The sequence below is a fragment of the Sciurus carolinensis genome, chromosome 2 (assembly GCF_902686445.1).
Source record: "Sciurus carolinensis chromosome 2, mSciCar1.2, whole genome shotgun sequence".
Classification (NCBI taxonomy): domain Eukaryota; kingdom Metazoa; phylum Chordata; class Mammalia; order Rodentia; family Sciuridae; genus Sciurus; species Sciurus carolinensis.
The window spans coordinates 96,514,765-96,530,589 of NC_062214.1; the positions used below are offsets into that span (position 1 = coordinate 96,514,765).

Genomic DNA, 15,825 nt, shown 5'->3' on the forward strand with positions numbered 1-15,825 from the left:
ATTCACTGCTCATCGTTCACAGCATTAGTAAAAATGGAAAACTGCTTTAATTAAAATGAAGAAAATAGACCTATAGGTTGACTCTCCAAAGCTTAAGAAGTGAAAAAAGCAAGTTACAGGTTAACACCATTTATTTTTAAATGAATAACATGTAAAACAATACTATGACTGCTTTTCTTTTAAGATACATATTATCAAGATGTCATTTACATATAGCAAAACTCGCTCTTTTTAGGTTAAAGATCTAAGTTTTGACAAATTATGTATAGTTTTGAAACTACCACCCTAGTCGAGACAGCAATTCCATTGTCTTCCCAAATGCAGTCAAGTGGCCTCACTGCACAGTGGTAGCACACAGTAGTTAACATCTATACCCAACCCCAACCCCTGGGCAGCCAACCACTCTGCCTTCAGTCCCTAGAATTTTTCCCTTTCCAGAATGTCATGTAAATGGAACCATACAGCAGCCTTTCTGGTCTTGCTTCGTTCATGCTTAGCATGTTTTTGAGATTCTGTGCCACTGCATGTGACAGTAGCTTGTTCCTTTTTATTACTAAGTAGTATTCCATTGCATGGCTTTGTTTATGCATTTAGTGGCTGAAGTATATTCAAAGTTGTTTTCCAGTGATTATAAATTATGTCCTATAAACATTGCTGTATAAGTTTTTGTGTGAACATAAGCTTTCATTTGTATTGGGAGTAGATTATATGGTTATTCAGTAAATGAACGTTGAATTTTGTAAGTAACTGTCAAATTTTGTATACAGTGCCTGCACCCTTCACTCCCTAGGCAGTGTCTGAGAGTTCCAATCATTCCATGTCCTCATTATCACTTAGCTTTTGTTTGGTTTTATTTTTAAAATTCTAGCCACCAATCTTCTTGCCCAAAGTGCCCTGACTTAGACATTTAATAAGAATGACAGAAATTGCACCAAACATTTTTTATGGTATCAACTGTCACTAAAGCTGTGTGGCGAACAAGAAAATGGGCAGGAAGGAAAGGGATGGGACCAAAGTACTCAAAGGTCAAACAAGTATGAAGGAAATTCTATTTTCTTTCATGTTTGTTTGTTTGCTTGTTTAATTTTGAAGGCCCTATCTGGGAAGGGAACATGCTGAACTTTCAGAAACACTGAAACTACAACCATAGCTAATACAAAATTAATTCACAGTGGTACACGTAAGACATCAATGAAGAGTAATGACTGACCTGCATAGCATTTTTCCAAACCTTCCCTTTCAGTTAGTCCCCCAAACCACTCTCTCCCAGTTTAGAGGGGGAGAGACCTCCAGTGCTAGGACCTCTTGACTTCCCTACCTGTGGACCAGTCTTACCCCACTGCAGTGCACCCCTCAGCACAGAGCTTCACAAGTAAAAGATAGGAGCTGGGGCCAGTCAGGGAAGGGGAAGCAGGGAGAGAATAAGAAGCTGGAGTTGGGGTACAAGAAAAACAGTGAAAAGCAGAAAAAGAACTGGTAGAAATGGAAAGAGAAAACTGTGGAAGTGGCAGTAAGCAGAATGCCATTTCTTTGCACAGAAATCAGAAACATAAAGCTCCCTAAGTCCTTAGGAATTCACAGATAGATTCTTCATTTCCCTTCCAGCTCTAAAATCCTATACTTCTATAAAATGTCACATTTCCCCTTTATATTTCACTGTGATCCCATAGCAGCAAAAGGTTTTCCTCAGCTACCCAAGGGTTTAAGTTGTAAAGTGCATGTGCTCCACACTAAAAGTAAATTCTTGCATTAGTTATCCAAATTGTTTGAAATGAGGAACCAAATTTTCAGCTCATATCTCCCTTTTTATCAGCAAATAGTAATTTAAAACCATTTGCCAGGGCTATTGGTCCTGGCTGACAGACTATGGCCTATTAAAATTAATCCTGACAGAAGATCCTTGCTGCTTTCTCCAAGTCCATTCAGGCCCTTGGTTTATGAACAAGATGAACAGACGGCCCATCCCAGAGGGGCCGCGGGAGGAAGCACGTTAAAATGGCCGCCTGCATTGTTTGCTCAGCTGCTTGGAAAAACTAGGACTAAGGGAAATGGGATTAATCAAGGGGGCAGTTGCCCATGGAAAAAAATACAAAGACTCTGGTGAGAAAATCCCAGTCAAATAAGTTTCGAGTTGGAAGGAAAGAACTCTTTTTTTCTCTTCAGACCCTCACATGTTTGAGTGTTGTTAATAACAAATCTCCCATTTCAGACTACCACTGCATTTTATGATCTTGATGGAGTGAAAGGAGAGAGAACTTAGGGGAAAAAAAACAAAAACAAAAACAAATGTGTGGTTCTCCAAAATTTCATGTAATTTTATTTTTTAATTAGCAAATTTAATGAAGATTCTTGGTTAAATGAGTGATTAATTGTGATTGAATAATACACCTTTGTAAGATTCTTTATATGAATAAACTCATAAACCAAAAATTTAAAAGTCTTTCAAAGAACTCATGTACTGATCTTGGGTACAGACTGCATAGACATCATAGCTAAGGCCCCTCCTGTCAGTTTAGGATATGATCTTAAACTAGATTTAAAATGCCTTCCCCTCCACTTGACTTATTTTATTTCCCCTTGACACATTGAAAGAAATTCCACCAATAAAAAGATCATTTGACTAACAAAGATTTTCCTTTGAGACCATAGATACTTCTAGAAGGGTTGTGGTCTATCAGTTATTTACATATAAAAATGAATTAGTTCCAAATGGTTTTCTCATAAAAGCCCAGCTAAGGTAATGATGTACACTAAAAGAGTTGGATTTAATAAGAGGGAATGGGAGAAAATGGAGACAATTTTGAATAATCGGAGAAGGACAAAGCAGTGAGTTTAGGGTAGTAGGAATATTCCACAGGATGTCATCTCTGGGATTCAGAAACCATGTAAGGTAGGCAAAAAGGGAAGCAGGAGGATATTAAAACCAAACCTTGCTTATACTTTGTCCAAATTCCACTGGAAGACAAGGTGTCTTATATTAAAGGGCCATCAGATTTTTTTTAATAAAATACCTAATACATTGAATATCCTAAATCTGGCTATGAACATTATTTAATGAGTAAAATTAATGAGAAAATTAAAGGGAAGGAGAGAGGTAACTTGCGAAGTCACTGTAGGATGAGATTTTATATACCTGTTCCCTTCAAGTTTCACTGAGGAGGGAGTTGTCCCTTTAGTGAAGTGGGGAAAAAAAGCAGGTCTCCAGCACACTCCATTTCTGGAGTCTGACATACATCAGAAGCCATGCAATAAAGAAACTGGCCATCCAAAACAGTCACTAGAAGAAAACTGACTACTCCTCTCCTCTCACTGGACCTGGCCAGAGACAAATATCTGATCACCTTTCATTTTCTGTCCTGATGAAAAAGAACACAACTGTCAACAGTGTCAACCAGTGGGGAGAAAGAAGAGAGGAGTAAGGGATACTGAAGAAATACACAGTCAGAAGAATTACTGGGGGGAAAAACATCTTTCTTGATTTTCTTCACAAAAATTTGCAGGAGAGAGCAGTTAAGCCCAGTATAAGGGACAGTAAAGGTAATGCAGGTGAGAGACAATGGTGGTAAAATTTGTTCATGCCCAACTATGTTCTTAGAGGGTTTGTGAACCATTCACTTTGTGTCAAGTCAGTGGATTTCTCTGGGCCTTGGTTTCCTCCAGTTTAAAATGAGGGTTTTCAACCAGACCAAATCCAAGAGACCTTTTAACACTTAAGTTACAGGATTCTAAGATGATTAATGTTATAATACATTCTTGGCAACATCTGCATTTATTTAAGCTCATAAATGTTGAGAAGAAATATTTGGTATGCAGTAAAACTGGGAAGCAGGTAGCTCCCTTTAAGTAAATACTCATCCAAGTTCGATGAAGTTTCAGGTTATCAACCTTCCCAGGCTGCTGTAGCTGGCCATGTCAGCACTGGATGATGTTTTCCAGCACCTAGAATTCTCAAGCTTAATTTAATTTTTGTATCTAGGGTATGACAGTTGGGAGTACTTTAAGATTGTTTATAAGGTTAAAAAGTACCCTGAATTTGTCAAAATAGCAGAAGACATGCAAACTATAATAAATGATGTGGGAGGCACACCACTTCAAGCAGACTCAAGAAAAAGGTAGTATGAAGGAATAAACATTTTCTTGATAACACACAGAAAGAAAAACATTAGATAATGTAAGCCTAGAGATGCAAATTGTGAGTCTTTGGCTGCATCCAATCTCTTTGTGGATTTGTTTGGCAGCACAGTGTTTTTCGAAATTACAAGTTTGAGTGACTTAGGATGGGCATGTACTTACAGTCCAAGGGAGCACCCTCCCTGTTCTGGCCCGCCACTCACTCCCATTGTCCCACCTTTTCCACCTTTATGCAAACTTCTGGATTGCTTTATGCAAAGTTCTGAGTTCCAGGACATCTGGGTTTGGGTGTGACAGGCAGATGTAGATGAAAAATTTAGCCCTAATCTTACAATTATTATCATGGAAACTTCTAGATCACTAGTACAAGATTTATACCTGTTACAGGAAAGTGGTCTTTACTTCTAAATATCAGTTTTATAAGGCCGTTCTACCAACCCTCACAAATGCTTCTCAGACAATTCGTGGAATTAATGTTCCTCCAAATTGTAAACTTTATCAAGATTACAATTTTTTTTCTAGGATCAAACGTAAAAATTGAATTTTAATTCACACCTTCTCTATCAGGCCCTTCTATAGATAGGGATTCTATTTTGGGGAGTGGAGTTGTTTCTTTGTTTTATAAGTGACACTAAGTGCCCTGGTCAATCCTGTCATTTTGAATAATTCTTAAAGAAGTGTTTGCAACCAGCTCAAAAAGCATATGGGTATTGTATAGAAAGTTTGGTTAAACACTCTCATCTGTAACAAAAGCCATTTTAAAAAGGTCAAAAAAATTAAGAATCTTTATGATCACCTTGGAAACATTAGTATCTTTACAACTGCATTTTATACTTAAAATTTCATATTGGAGATTTTGTTAAAAAAAAAAAAAAAAAAAAAAAAAAAAAAGGTCATCTTGAGACAGTTCTAATTTCCTTTCCCCCAGCTTCCCAAAAATGTTTACGTAACTTTGTGGGTACCATAAAGATATTTTATTTTAGGGTTGGGCTATAAAGTGACCAGTTAAGTTGTTTTCTGTCTGAGTGTGTTTTGTTTAGGAGGTGGCAAGTTAAGAGGAATGGGGAGAATTAAAATATTTGCAAGATGTCATTAATCTCCAGCAAGAGCCTAGAGTTGTTTTTCCCCCCTTTCATTTGAGAACTAATCCAGCTTTCTGTTATTTGGCTCACAAAAGTCTTAAATCTGTAACAAGAGAGTAACTTCCTGTTCTCAAGAGTATGGCTGCCAAAGAAAACATTTACAAGAAAAGTCCCAGGGCCAAAAAATTGCCTACTAATTATTTCTCAAACCCCCTCCCACCCCTAATTCAGGAAGGTGAATGCTGTAAACGCCCTATGTTAAAACCCTAAAGTATGTGTTGAAAAATTAAGAGAAAACCCTCAAGAACTGTTTGCCATTTGTTTATATTTTATTGCATTCAAATTACATCAGTTTTATGGCCCTTGGGCACAAATGAATGTTTCTTATAATATTTTTCTCAGAATTCCACAAAGATTATACTATACTGTTATCAAAATACATTGTGGAAGTTTTAACCTAGGACTTTCCCAACCAAGGAAGAGAAAAACAGCCTAATATGCAGGAGCTGACCTGTACTCCCAGGTAGACCCCTGATGGATCCAAGCTGACCCGAGACTCACAGTGAGGTTCTATGTTCCTTGGTGATCTATTCATGCATGCAATCCCAATCAGAATCCCAGCAACCCTTTTGTAGAAATTGACAGACTGTAAAATTCATATGAAAATGCAGTAGACCTAGACTAGTCAATATAATTTTGAAAAAGAGGTACAAGTTGGCGACCTATACTATCTGACTCTGCAGCCTATGATAAAGCTGCTGCAGTCAAGATGGTATGGTACCAGAGTCAACAGCAGCTCGATCAATCTAATAGAATGGAGAGTTCCAACTTGTACACAGGCAATTCAATGGAAAATGGGCAGTCTTTTCAACAAATAGTGCTAAAATCAATCAGATAACCACATACAAGAAGAAAGAAAGAAACATACCGTATTCCTGCTTAACGAATCACTCCAAACTAGCAAGCAGTCTCCATCCTGTTTCTCTGCCTTTGTATCTCTTTCTAGAAACACATCTCTGGTCTCCCTTTTGGGCCTTTCCTTCATTGACAAAGTACCATGGGTTATTCTCAACTTTTCATGAAACTTTATTTAACCTCCTATGTATTCAGGCATTTTCTCCCTTCTATGGTTTGGACATGGTTTGTCTCCCAAAGGTTCATATGGTGGAAGGTCAGTCCCCAAGTGTTGGTCTCCAAGTATTGGTCCCCAAGTGTTGGTCCCCATGGTCAGTGTGGCAATGCTGAGAGGAGATGAGACCTTTAAGAGATGGGGCCTATTTGGTTAGGTCATGAGGTGGTTAGGTCACTGAGGGTGCCACCGGCAAAAAAGATTAATGTGGTTTCTCTAGGGCCTGGTTAGTTCCTGCAAGAAAAGTTTGTTATAAAAAGACCAAGCCTGGCTCCTGCATCACTCTGGCTTGTGTCTCACCATGTGATCTCTCCCTCTCACACTTGTTCCCACCAGGTTGTGATACAGCCAAGACAGTGTCCACTAGAGGCTAAACAGGTGGGGCAGCCGATCTTGGATTTTCAACCTTCAAAACTGTGACGTAAACAAACTTCTTTATAAAGTACCCAACATCAGTTATGCTGTTAGAGCAACAGAAAATGGACTAATAGTCCCCCTGTTTTCCTTCTGCATAATCTCATTCACTAGTATTCATGAGGTCTCTAATTAATGTGTCTTGTAAGGGGAAATCCCATGGGTTTGCAGACATTCATGGGTGCAATACCTTCCTCCCTTTAATGCCTGCTAATAATAGTAAATATCAATTATTGGCATGTCTTTGATGCAGTGTTGGGATGGTGTTGCAAACTATCATAGGATAGTTTGGATAAGTGTATGTGGGGGATGTAATTCCATTACTTCAGAGGTAAGGCTATGTAATGGGGCACAGAGACTTAAGGAGCTATAATGACTTGACCAAGGGGGATTGCAGACTTAGACCAACTTCAGGCTTCTCCACTGTGTTGTGAAATCAGATAGGCTTGGGTGTTTTGGGACAATTTTCATGTCTTTGAATTTCAGTTTCCTCACCCAAAAAAATGGTATGATAACATCTTCCCAAGTAGGACTGCTATGAAGACTCAGTATACACCTGCTTTGTCCCCCTCGGTAATGACTGGGCACTTTTGCTACCCTCAGCCAAGGTTCTTTCTGGAATACTTTTCATTTGTCAACTTTTCTATGAGTATAAGGGTTTGGAATGGATTCCCTTCAAATGAGTAAGGTGTCCTTTATGGGAAACTTCCCCTAAGCAGGTTACATCACTGGAGAAACAAGAAATGAACACAATGACCAGTCATTCAGTATAAGGTTTAAGAGAGCACCAAAAATAAGCATCCCTGGGATTCAGAGACAAGGAAGATCAGAAAGACCTGGACTGACTAGAAAAGATTTTGGAGGAGACAAGAGTGTGGAGGCACATGTGTCTGTCTTCTGGCACCTGGCATGCACTTATTGAACTGAAGTGAGCCTCTGAGTCAAAGAGTCAAGAAGAGTTCTATGGTCCAGTGTCACTTCAGCCAGGAGAGGAGTGAATCCTACCCTTCCTATCACCCACCCTTACCCTGGAGACCAGCCTAGAGAGCCTGGAGCAGGCAGATGGTATCCACTGGGGAAAAAAGGGGTGCCCAGAGTATACACATGCACCAGCTCAGGGGTCAGCCCTGGTTGGTGCACCCTAAATAGGTGTACCATGTCACGTATCAACCAATTCCAGACATTCCCCAAAATGTTGGTCCTATATCCCAAACTGGCCCTGGGAATTAGCTTCTGATTGTTACACTTGGAGTCAAACCCTCAGGCACAAGGCCTGAGCCTTTTCTGTCTCCATAATTGGTCTCAATTCCAGCTCACTAAGCAGCAGGCCCTCTCTGCATTCTGGATTCTGAGGGAAACTTGCTTCTCTGAGCCCTGTTCTGTTTCCTGTCAGATGCCTATGCATTCTCTGGGCCCTGGGGATACCTCCAGCCATGCAGCTCACACCTGCACATTCCTGAGCTCAGGTATCCAAAGGCAATATCCTGAAGGAACTTTTTTCACTGCCTGTTTGAGTGATAAATCTGCCCACATAAAACCATTTTAAATCTACTCCATTTCTCAGTCCTAATATTGGCAAAGGGATCAGGAAATCACATGCTCATCCTGTTGGTAAGAGTTTCAATGGACACAAATTTTCATAGGACATATTGAACTTTATGCAACAAAAAACTTTAAGTGTGTGTACCTTTTGTCCTTCAATTCCTCTTCTAGGATTTTATCCTGAGAAAAAAAAAATTAGGAGAGTATACCAAGACATGTACACAAGATGGTTCATAAGAGGATTGCTTAAAAAAAAAAAAAAGAGTAAAAACAACTTCCCAAATGCCAACATTAGGGGATATGCTTATTAAATCATGGTACATGAATAAAATGGAATTCAAGTAACTGTAAAAAAACAATGGTATAGCTTGGCATGGTGGTGCATTTCTATAATCCCAGCAGTTCAGGAGGCTGAGGCAGGTGGATTGCAAGTTCAAAGTCAGCCTCAGTAACTTAGGTAGGCTCTAAGCAACTTAGTTTTTTATATAAAATATAAATAGAATATACAAACCACTGTGGCTCAGTGGTTAAGGGTCCCTGGGTTCAATCCCCAGTACCAAAACAAAACAATAGTGTAGATTTTATGTGTATTTACACACATAGATAAGCAAGAAATGGTTATGAAAGTATGTAATGATAATAGATAGCATTGATGGAGCCCACTTGTACTAAGCACTATTGTAAGAACTTCATGAGGACTAACTCATTTCTTTATGCAACAACTCCACTAGGAAGAAACTGTCAGTGTTCCCATTTTACAGGGGCTCAAGTGGTTCTATGACTTACATGAACACACAAGTCACTGAGCTCTGACAGTTGGACTCCAGAGCCCACACTCTTAAAAACCACATGATTCTGCTTCTCAGTAGAGTTGAATGTATTTTTAAAACAAAACAAAATAAGTGGGATGTATGTGTATGTTTAAGAAAGTCTGGAAGTCCTGGAATGAAAATATTAATTTGAAGAATTATTATAGAATACTATTTTTAAAAACCCTAATGTATATGCTTCTGTTCTTTCAGCGGTTACGTTTGCTATGTAATATTAGAGTTCACTCCCTCACTTCTATACTACACTCATGCTCGTGAAGAAGTGGATGGATGTCACTCTTTCATACTGAGGGTTGGCATTGTTGGCATTATTGGATCTAAAAGGATTCTCTCTGTTTCTTTCAGTTTCAGTCTGCACAATGTTTGGAATTCTCCACATGTTGAAGGTTGATTTAAAATACAAAGGCCCCAGCTGTAGAATGATCCCGGCGGCATTCTTTAAATTTAAAATTCCAAAAGTTTTCCTTTTTCTTTTTCTTGTTCATTTTAAGGGAGGGAGAAAGGAGAAAATGGAGAAATGTTTACAGAACAGTTTTCATTTCTGCCTTGGTCTCATGAAAACTGGCATTCTTTAAGTCATTGCATTTCATTTAGAAACAGCTTCCAGGCCAGCTTCTCCTTGGGTACAGGGCTCCCGGGACCCTCTGCCCCTCTCTGAGCCCAGTTTCCCTATCTCCTGGTTCTGAGGATAGCCTTTGCTCTGCATGCTCCTTCTAGTGATTTCTATAGTGCCTGGTATCTTGCTACTAGAACATTCCACAAGTGTGGGGTCACCTGGGAGCCAACAGTGCTTTAAAAAACCTCCAGAGTGATCGCAATTGCTGCCCAGGTGCCTGCCCTGGGTCAAGCCCCTCTGTGCATCACCTCATTTACTACTCACATCAGCCTACTCAGTAAGTATGATTTTCCTGAGTTGGGAAGGGATGAAACTATATTCAGAGAGTGTTGATAGCTTCCTCAAGATCCCATAGCCAGAGTTTACATACAAATTTGGTTCCAAAATGCACATTTTCTTCTTTATCCCAACTCACAGTAATTCCTTCAATTTTGTGGGCTTTCTTTTTTCTTTTTTCAAGCTGGGGGAGGTAAAGGAGAATCTGGAAAAAGGGAGGGAATTTTTACACGGAAAAAATATTTTTCCATTTTGTGATCATGAATATATATATATATATATATATATATATATCTTACTCTTTTCAGAAGGTGTGTTAGCTAAATACATTTCAGAAATTAAAAAGAAACACACACATACACATACAAACATACATAAAATCTTATGCTTTTAAATGTTTCTATAGATCATACTGATTGAAAGATCACTATGATCTGACCTTGACACTCATTCCAGAGCCTGGTCTGCTCTGTATCCCTTCTACATGGTCAAGAATGAAACACAGGGACAACATTAGTAGAACAAAATATATGGTATTTATTAAACATATGTGATATAGGTTATAATATCAAAGTAGGGCATGCCTGAACAAATTACTCATTCTTTTAACAAAAACACCAATCAATACTGAAAACATTAAATGATTACATTTCTACAACATACAAAATTCTCTTTAAGTTAAAGTGAAAAAAGAAAAAAAATCACAGGTTGAATAAATACAGTGATTTCAGCTGGTTCTATGAAGGCATAAGGCACAAATTAAAACAAGGGATTAGCAATCAGAATGAAGCTTGTCTGGCCCACACAAGTCTCTAATGGTGGCTCCCACAACCCTGCACAGACCCTCGAGACCACGAGGAGAGAGCACTACATGCTGGGAATTGTTCCTTCCAGGTTCAAGTTTTTCCAGGTGCCTATACTTTTCGTGAACAGGCTTCTTAGTGCCAGAGAAACACTGCCTCTAATACTTTTATGGGTAAACAAAACCTTCATGCTATAACAACCCACCCTGGCCTGAGTAACATGAAATTTCAAATTAATGCCATTTTCCCTTCCAACCAAACTCTAGCAAAACAGAAAATAAATTGTGAAATTCTGTTAGGATTTCAGTGTCTACATGGGAAACAAATGATGATGCAGTACAGCAGGGTAACATTGGTTGGGTGTCTGAAATATGACCTTAGAGACCTCTTCCTTGTGTGTCCCCTCTGCCTTCATTTTTCCTTCCTGTCTTGGAAGTGGATCAGAGGCTCAGCAATTTCCACTCCTGCTTATACTGTGTATATGAGGAAGCAACAGTCACCCCTTCCTGACTTGGAGCCATAGGGTTTCAGGGGCTTTGCCCACCTGTAGAAAGTGCATGTACCCAAATGCCTACGTCAGTGTTTTCTTCATGGTCAACTCCAGGACTCTCGTGTACGGGGTGTAGTTCCTAGAAGGCATCACGATCTCTCGAGTCCTGCCTGTTTGGCTGAGAAATGAGAAAAGGCAGATCAGGAAGATGAAACAAAACCTTCCATGTTCTTTGCATGGCAAGATGACTTGAGGAAATGTTTTTTCAGCATTTAAAAACAAGAAGACTGCAGTTTAATATTTCATTCAAACATTACAAAAGGGATCTGCAATAGACTGAATGCTTTGGTCCTCCCAAATTCATATGCTGAAATCCCAACCCTTAAGGTAATGGCATTAGGAGGCAGGGGCTTTGGAGGTGATTAGGTCCTAAGGGTAGGGCACCCATGAGTGAGATTAGTGCCTTTATAAAACAGACCCATCATCCCACGTGCCACAAGAGGACACAAGGAGAAGGTGCCATCTATGAGTCAGAAAGTGGGTCTTCACTGGAAAACAAATTTTGGTCTTAGACTTCCTGGACTCCAGAAGAGTGAGAAATAAATTTCTGTTGTTCAACTCACTCAGCTTATGGTATTTTATAATAGTAATCCAAATAGATCAAGACAGGAACATAATTTTTAGAAACTTTTAAAGTATACAAGGCGTCAGTGATTCAGAAAAATATAAAGCATACAATCAAGGAGCTCATACCTTGACAAGAAAGACATACATATAAGTAATTTTAATATAATGTGTTAGGTACTATAATAGAGACGTAGAGCTGTGTTGGATTCTCTGTTTGCCCATTCAGATCTACTTTCCACCCTTCTTCACTCGCTCTATGCTCTGGGAAGCTGACTTGAAAGTCAGCATCAAAGGACTTCTTCCTCATTTTGTTCTAATCAACTTGGAGATGGCAGCTAAGGATCAGAGAATGGGTGGGCAGAAAGTCAGCACACTTGTTTCCTTCCAGCTAGGCTGCATCTGGGTATCTTGCTATATTCCTCTCTCAAAGGTCACAGCTACATCTCTGCCCTTGCTCTCTTTTACCAGCCTTCGCCCCTGCCTTTTCAGGACTATGGTGGTGCTATGGTTTGGATATGGATTGGGTGTATCCACCAAAGGTTCATGCGCTGAAAGTCTGGTCCTCAGGGTGGCATGTGGAGGTGGTAGAATCTTTCAGAGATGGGGCCTAGGTGAAAAGCACTCCACCCCATGCTGGATTTATGGGGTCTGATGGGAGTGGGTAAGGGCTAGTAGGGGTAGATTAGTTCCTCAGAGTAGGTTGTCATAAAAAGAACAAGTATTGTCCCTCCTCAGTCTCTTGCTTCCTGTCTTACCACATGACCTCTTTTTCTTTTTTCACATGTGCATTGGCCATTGTGATATCATCCACCATGAAGTGCAATCAGAGCAATGTAAAACAGACTAAGACAAGTGGTTACAGCTTCCACTGTTACCAGCTCTAGAGCATGCTGCTGTTCCTTAGTTATTTCCTGTACAGTTGCCCAAAGGTTTCTAAATAGCCCCTTCATTTAACTCCTTCAATCTTCCCTTCCTCCCAGGACGCTGAGCAATGAAGAATGAACACATGAGTCAACTGAGAGCAGAACAATTTAGCATCACCAAGAAATTCACATCTGGGAATTTATATAGGGAAGGTGAATCTTGAGGGATGCATGGCATCATCAAGGAGGCAAAGAGGAGATGGGGATTTCAGGCAGAAGGGATATTATGTGCCAGGGCAAAGGAGGATGAAGGCACAATTTGCAGATGTGGAACAGAGACATGTTTGGATGAATGGAGCAAGGGATTCACAATCAAAAGTAGCGAAAAAGAGACTGGTGGAGAAAGGACATGAGTACCTTGTTAAGGAGCTCAGGAAGGGATAGGAAACCATGATGGGTTTTTATTCTAGTAAGATTTCTCTGGAACGGCTGAAAGTTGTCTAAGGAAAAGCTGACCTGATGGTAGAAGATTAGGGAGTTCTTGGTGGTTAGCAAGTGAAAAAAAGATGAGAATTCCAACAGTAGTAACAGAAGTGAAATATCAAGTTTAGGGAGATATTTAGGAGACAGAATAAACAGGAGCCTGCGACTAATGGAGACACATCCCATTTTTTATCTTTCTGGATATATAACTCAACTACATTTCACAGCTCCCCTTTAAGTTAGGTAAGCCATGTGACAAAATGGGCAGAAATGATTCACATTACTTCAGGTTTACCTCATATGGCCCTTCTATATATTCCTCCATGCTCACTGTCTTCCCTTTTATGCAGACAATGCAGTGGAGGAGCCAGGAGGACTCCAAAGCCCAGGGCATCACTAGATGAAAGAATCCTGGGTTCCATCATAAACAAATTCAGCAAAGTAGCAAGATATAAAATTAACATCCTTAAATCAAATGTGTTCCTATACAACTGAAAGAGAAATTAGGAAAACTGCCCTATTCACAAAAGCCCAAAGAAAATAAAATATCTGGGAATTAATCTGACAAAAAGGCGAAAGACCTCTACCGTGAAAACTACTAAACACTAAAGAAAGAAATTGAAGAAGACCTTAGAAGATGGAAAGATCTCCCATATTCTTGGATAGGCAAAATTAATACTGTCAAAATGGCCATACTACCAAAAGCACTATAGAGATTCAATGCAATTCCCATTAAGATGCCAATGACATTCTTCATAGAAACAGAAAAGGCAGTCATGAAATTCATTTGGAAAAATAAGAGGCCAAGAAGAGCCAAAGCAATCCTTAGGAAAAAAAGTGAAGCAGGAAGCATCATGATACCAGACCTTAAGTTATACTACAGAATCATAGTAACAAAATGGCATGGCATTGGCACCAAAACAGATATGAAGACCAATGGTACAGAATAGAAGACACAGAGACAAACCCACATAAATACCCTTATCCCATACTAGACAAAGGCACCATAAACATACATTGGAGAAAAGATAGTTTCTTCAACAAATGGTGCTGGGAAAACTGGAAATCCATGTGTAGTAAAATGAAATTAAACCTCTATCTTTCACCCTGCACAAAATTCAACTCAAAGTAGATCAAGAACTTAGGCACTAGAGTAGAGACCCTATTCCTACTAGAAGAAAAAAGAGGCCCAAATCTCCATCATGTCAGTTTAGGACCTGACTTCCTCAACAAAACTCCTAAAGTGCAAGAAGTAAAATCAAGAATCAAGAAATGGAACGTAATCAAACTAAAAAGCTTCTTCTCAGCAAAAGGAACAATCAAGAACATGAAAAGAGAGCCTAGAGAATGGGAGGAAATCTTTGCCACCTGCACCTCAATAGAGCATTAACCTTCAGGATATACAAAGAACTCAAAAACTTAGCACCAAAAAAACCCAAATAACCCAATCAATAAATGGGCAAAGGATCTGAACAGATACTTCCCAAATGAAGAAATATGAATGGTCAAAAATATATGAAAAAATGTTCAACATCTCTAGCAATTAGAGAAATACAAATTAAAACTACACTGAAATTTAATCTCACTCCAGTCAGAATGGCTGGAGATAAATCAAGAATATAAGCAACAATAAATGTTGGTGAGGATGTGGGGGAAAAGGTACAGTCACACATTGCTGGTGGGACTGCAAATTGGAGCCGCCACTCTGGAAAGCAGTATGTGCATTTCTCAGAAAACTTGGAATGGAACTACCATTTGACCCAACTATTGCACTCCTGGGTTTATACCCAAAGGACTTAAAATCATCATACTACAGTGATGCAACCACATCAATGTTTATAGCAGTTCAACTCACAATAGCTAAACTATGGAACCAACCTAGGTGCCCTTCAACAGATGAATGTATAAAGAAAATGTGGTACATATATACAATGGAGTATTATTGAGCCTTAAAGGAGAATGAAATTATGGCCTTTGTCCGTAAATGGATGGATCTGGAGAATATCATGCTAAGTGAAATAAGCCAATCCCAAAAAACAAAGGCCAGAATGTTCTCTCTGATATGCGGATGCTGACTCAAAATAGGCGGGTAGTGGAAGTTCACCAGATTGGACAGGGTGGAATGGGAGAAAGAGAGAGGGGATGAAAATGGAAAAGATAGTAGAATGAATTGGACATAACTTTCCTATGTTCATATACGAATACATGATTAGTATAACTCCACATCATGTGCAACCACAAGAATGAGAAGTTATACTCCATGTATGTATGGTATGTCACAATACATTCTACTATCTTGTATAACTAAAAAGAACAAATAAAAATTTTTTTAAAAATCGTGGATTCCTGAATGACTGTGTGGAGTGAGGCCCATAAGACCTGTCTTTAACTATGACATGAAAAATTAATCTTTATGCTGCTGAGCCACTGAGATTTGTGGGTTGTTGAATATGTGGGTTCCTGACTGAAACAATGATGAAAAGCATATGAAATATGAGAGTCAACCTTTCCCCTAACTTCCCCTGTCCAATCATTCACA

General features: G+C 39.2%; 1 protein-coding gene across 1 annotated transcript in view; it reads right to left on the reverse strand.

Annotated features, from left to right (window-relative positions):
• Nucleotides 1-10,537: 10,537 nt before the first annotated feature.
• Nucleotides 10,538-15,825, reverse strand: part of Myzap (myocardial zonula adherens protein) — an 83,571-nt gene continuing 78,283 nt past the window's right edge. Inside the window, exon 13 of the mRNA XM_047538564.1 lies at nucleotides 10,538-11,491. Within this exon, the coding sequence (XP_047394520.1) occupies nucleotides 11,395-11,491 (97 nt within the window). The 3' untranslated portion in view covers nucleotides 10,538-11,394. The remainder of the gene's footprint in view (nucleotides 11,492-15,825) is intronic.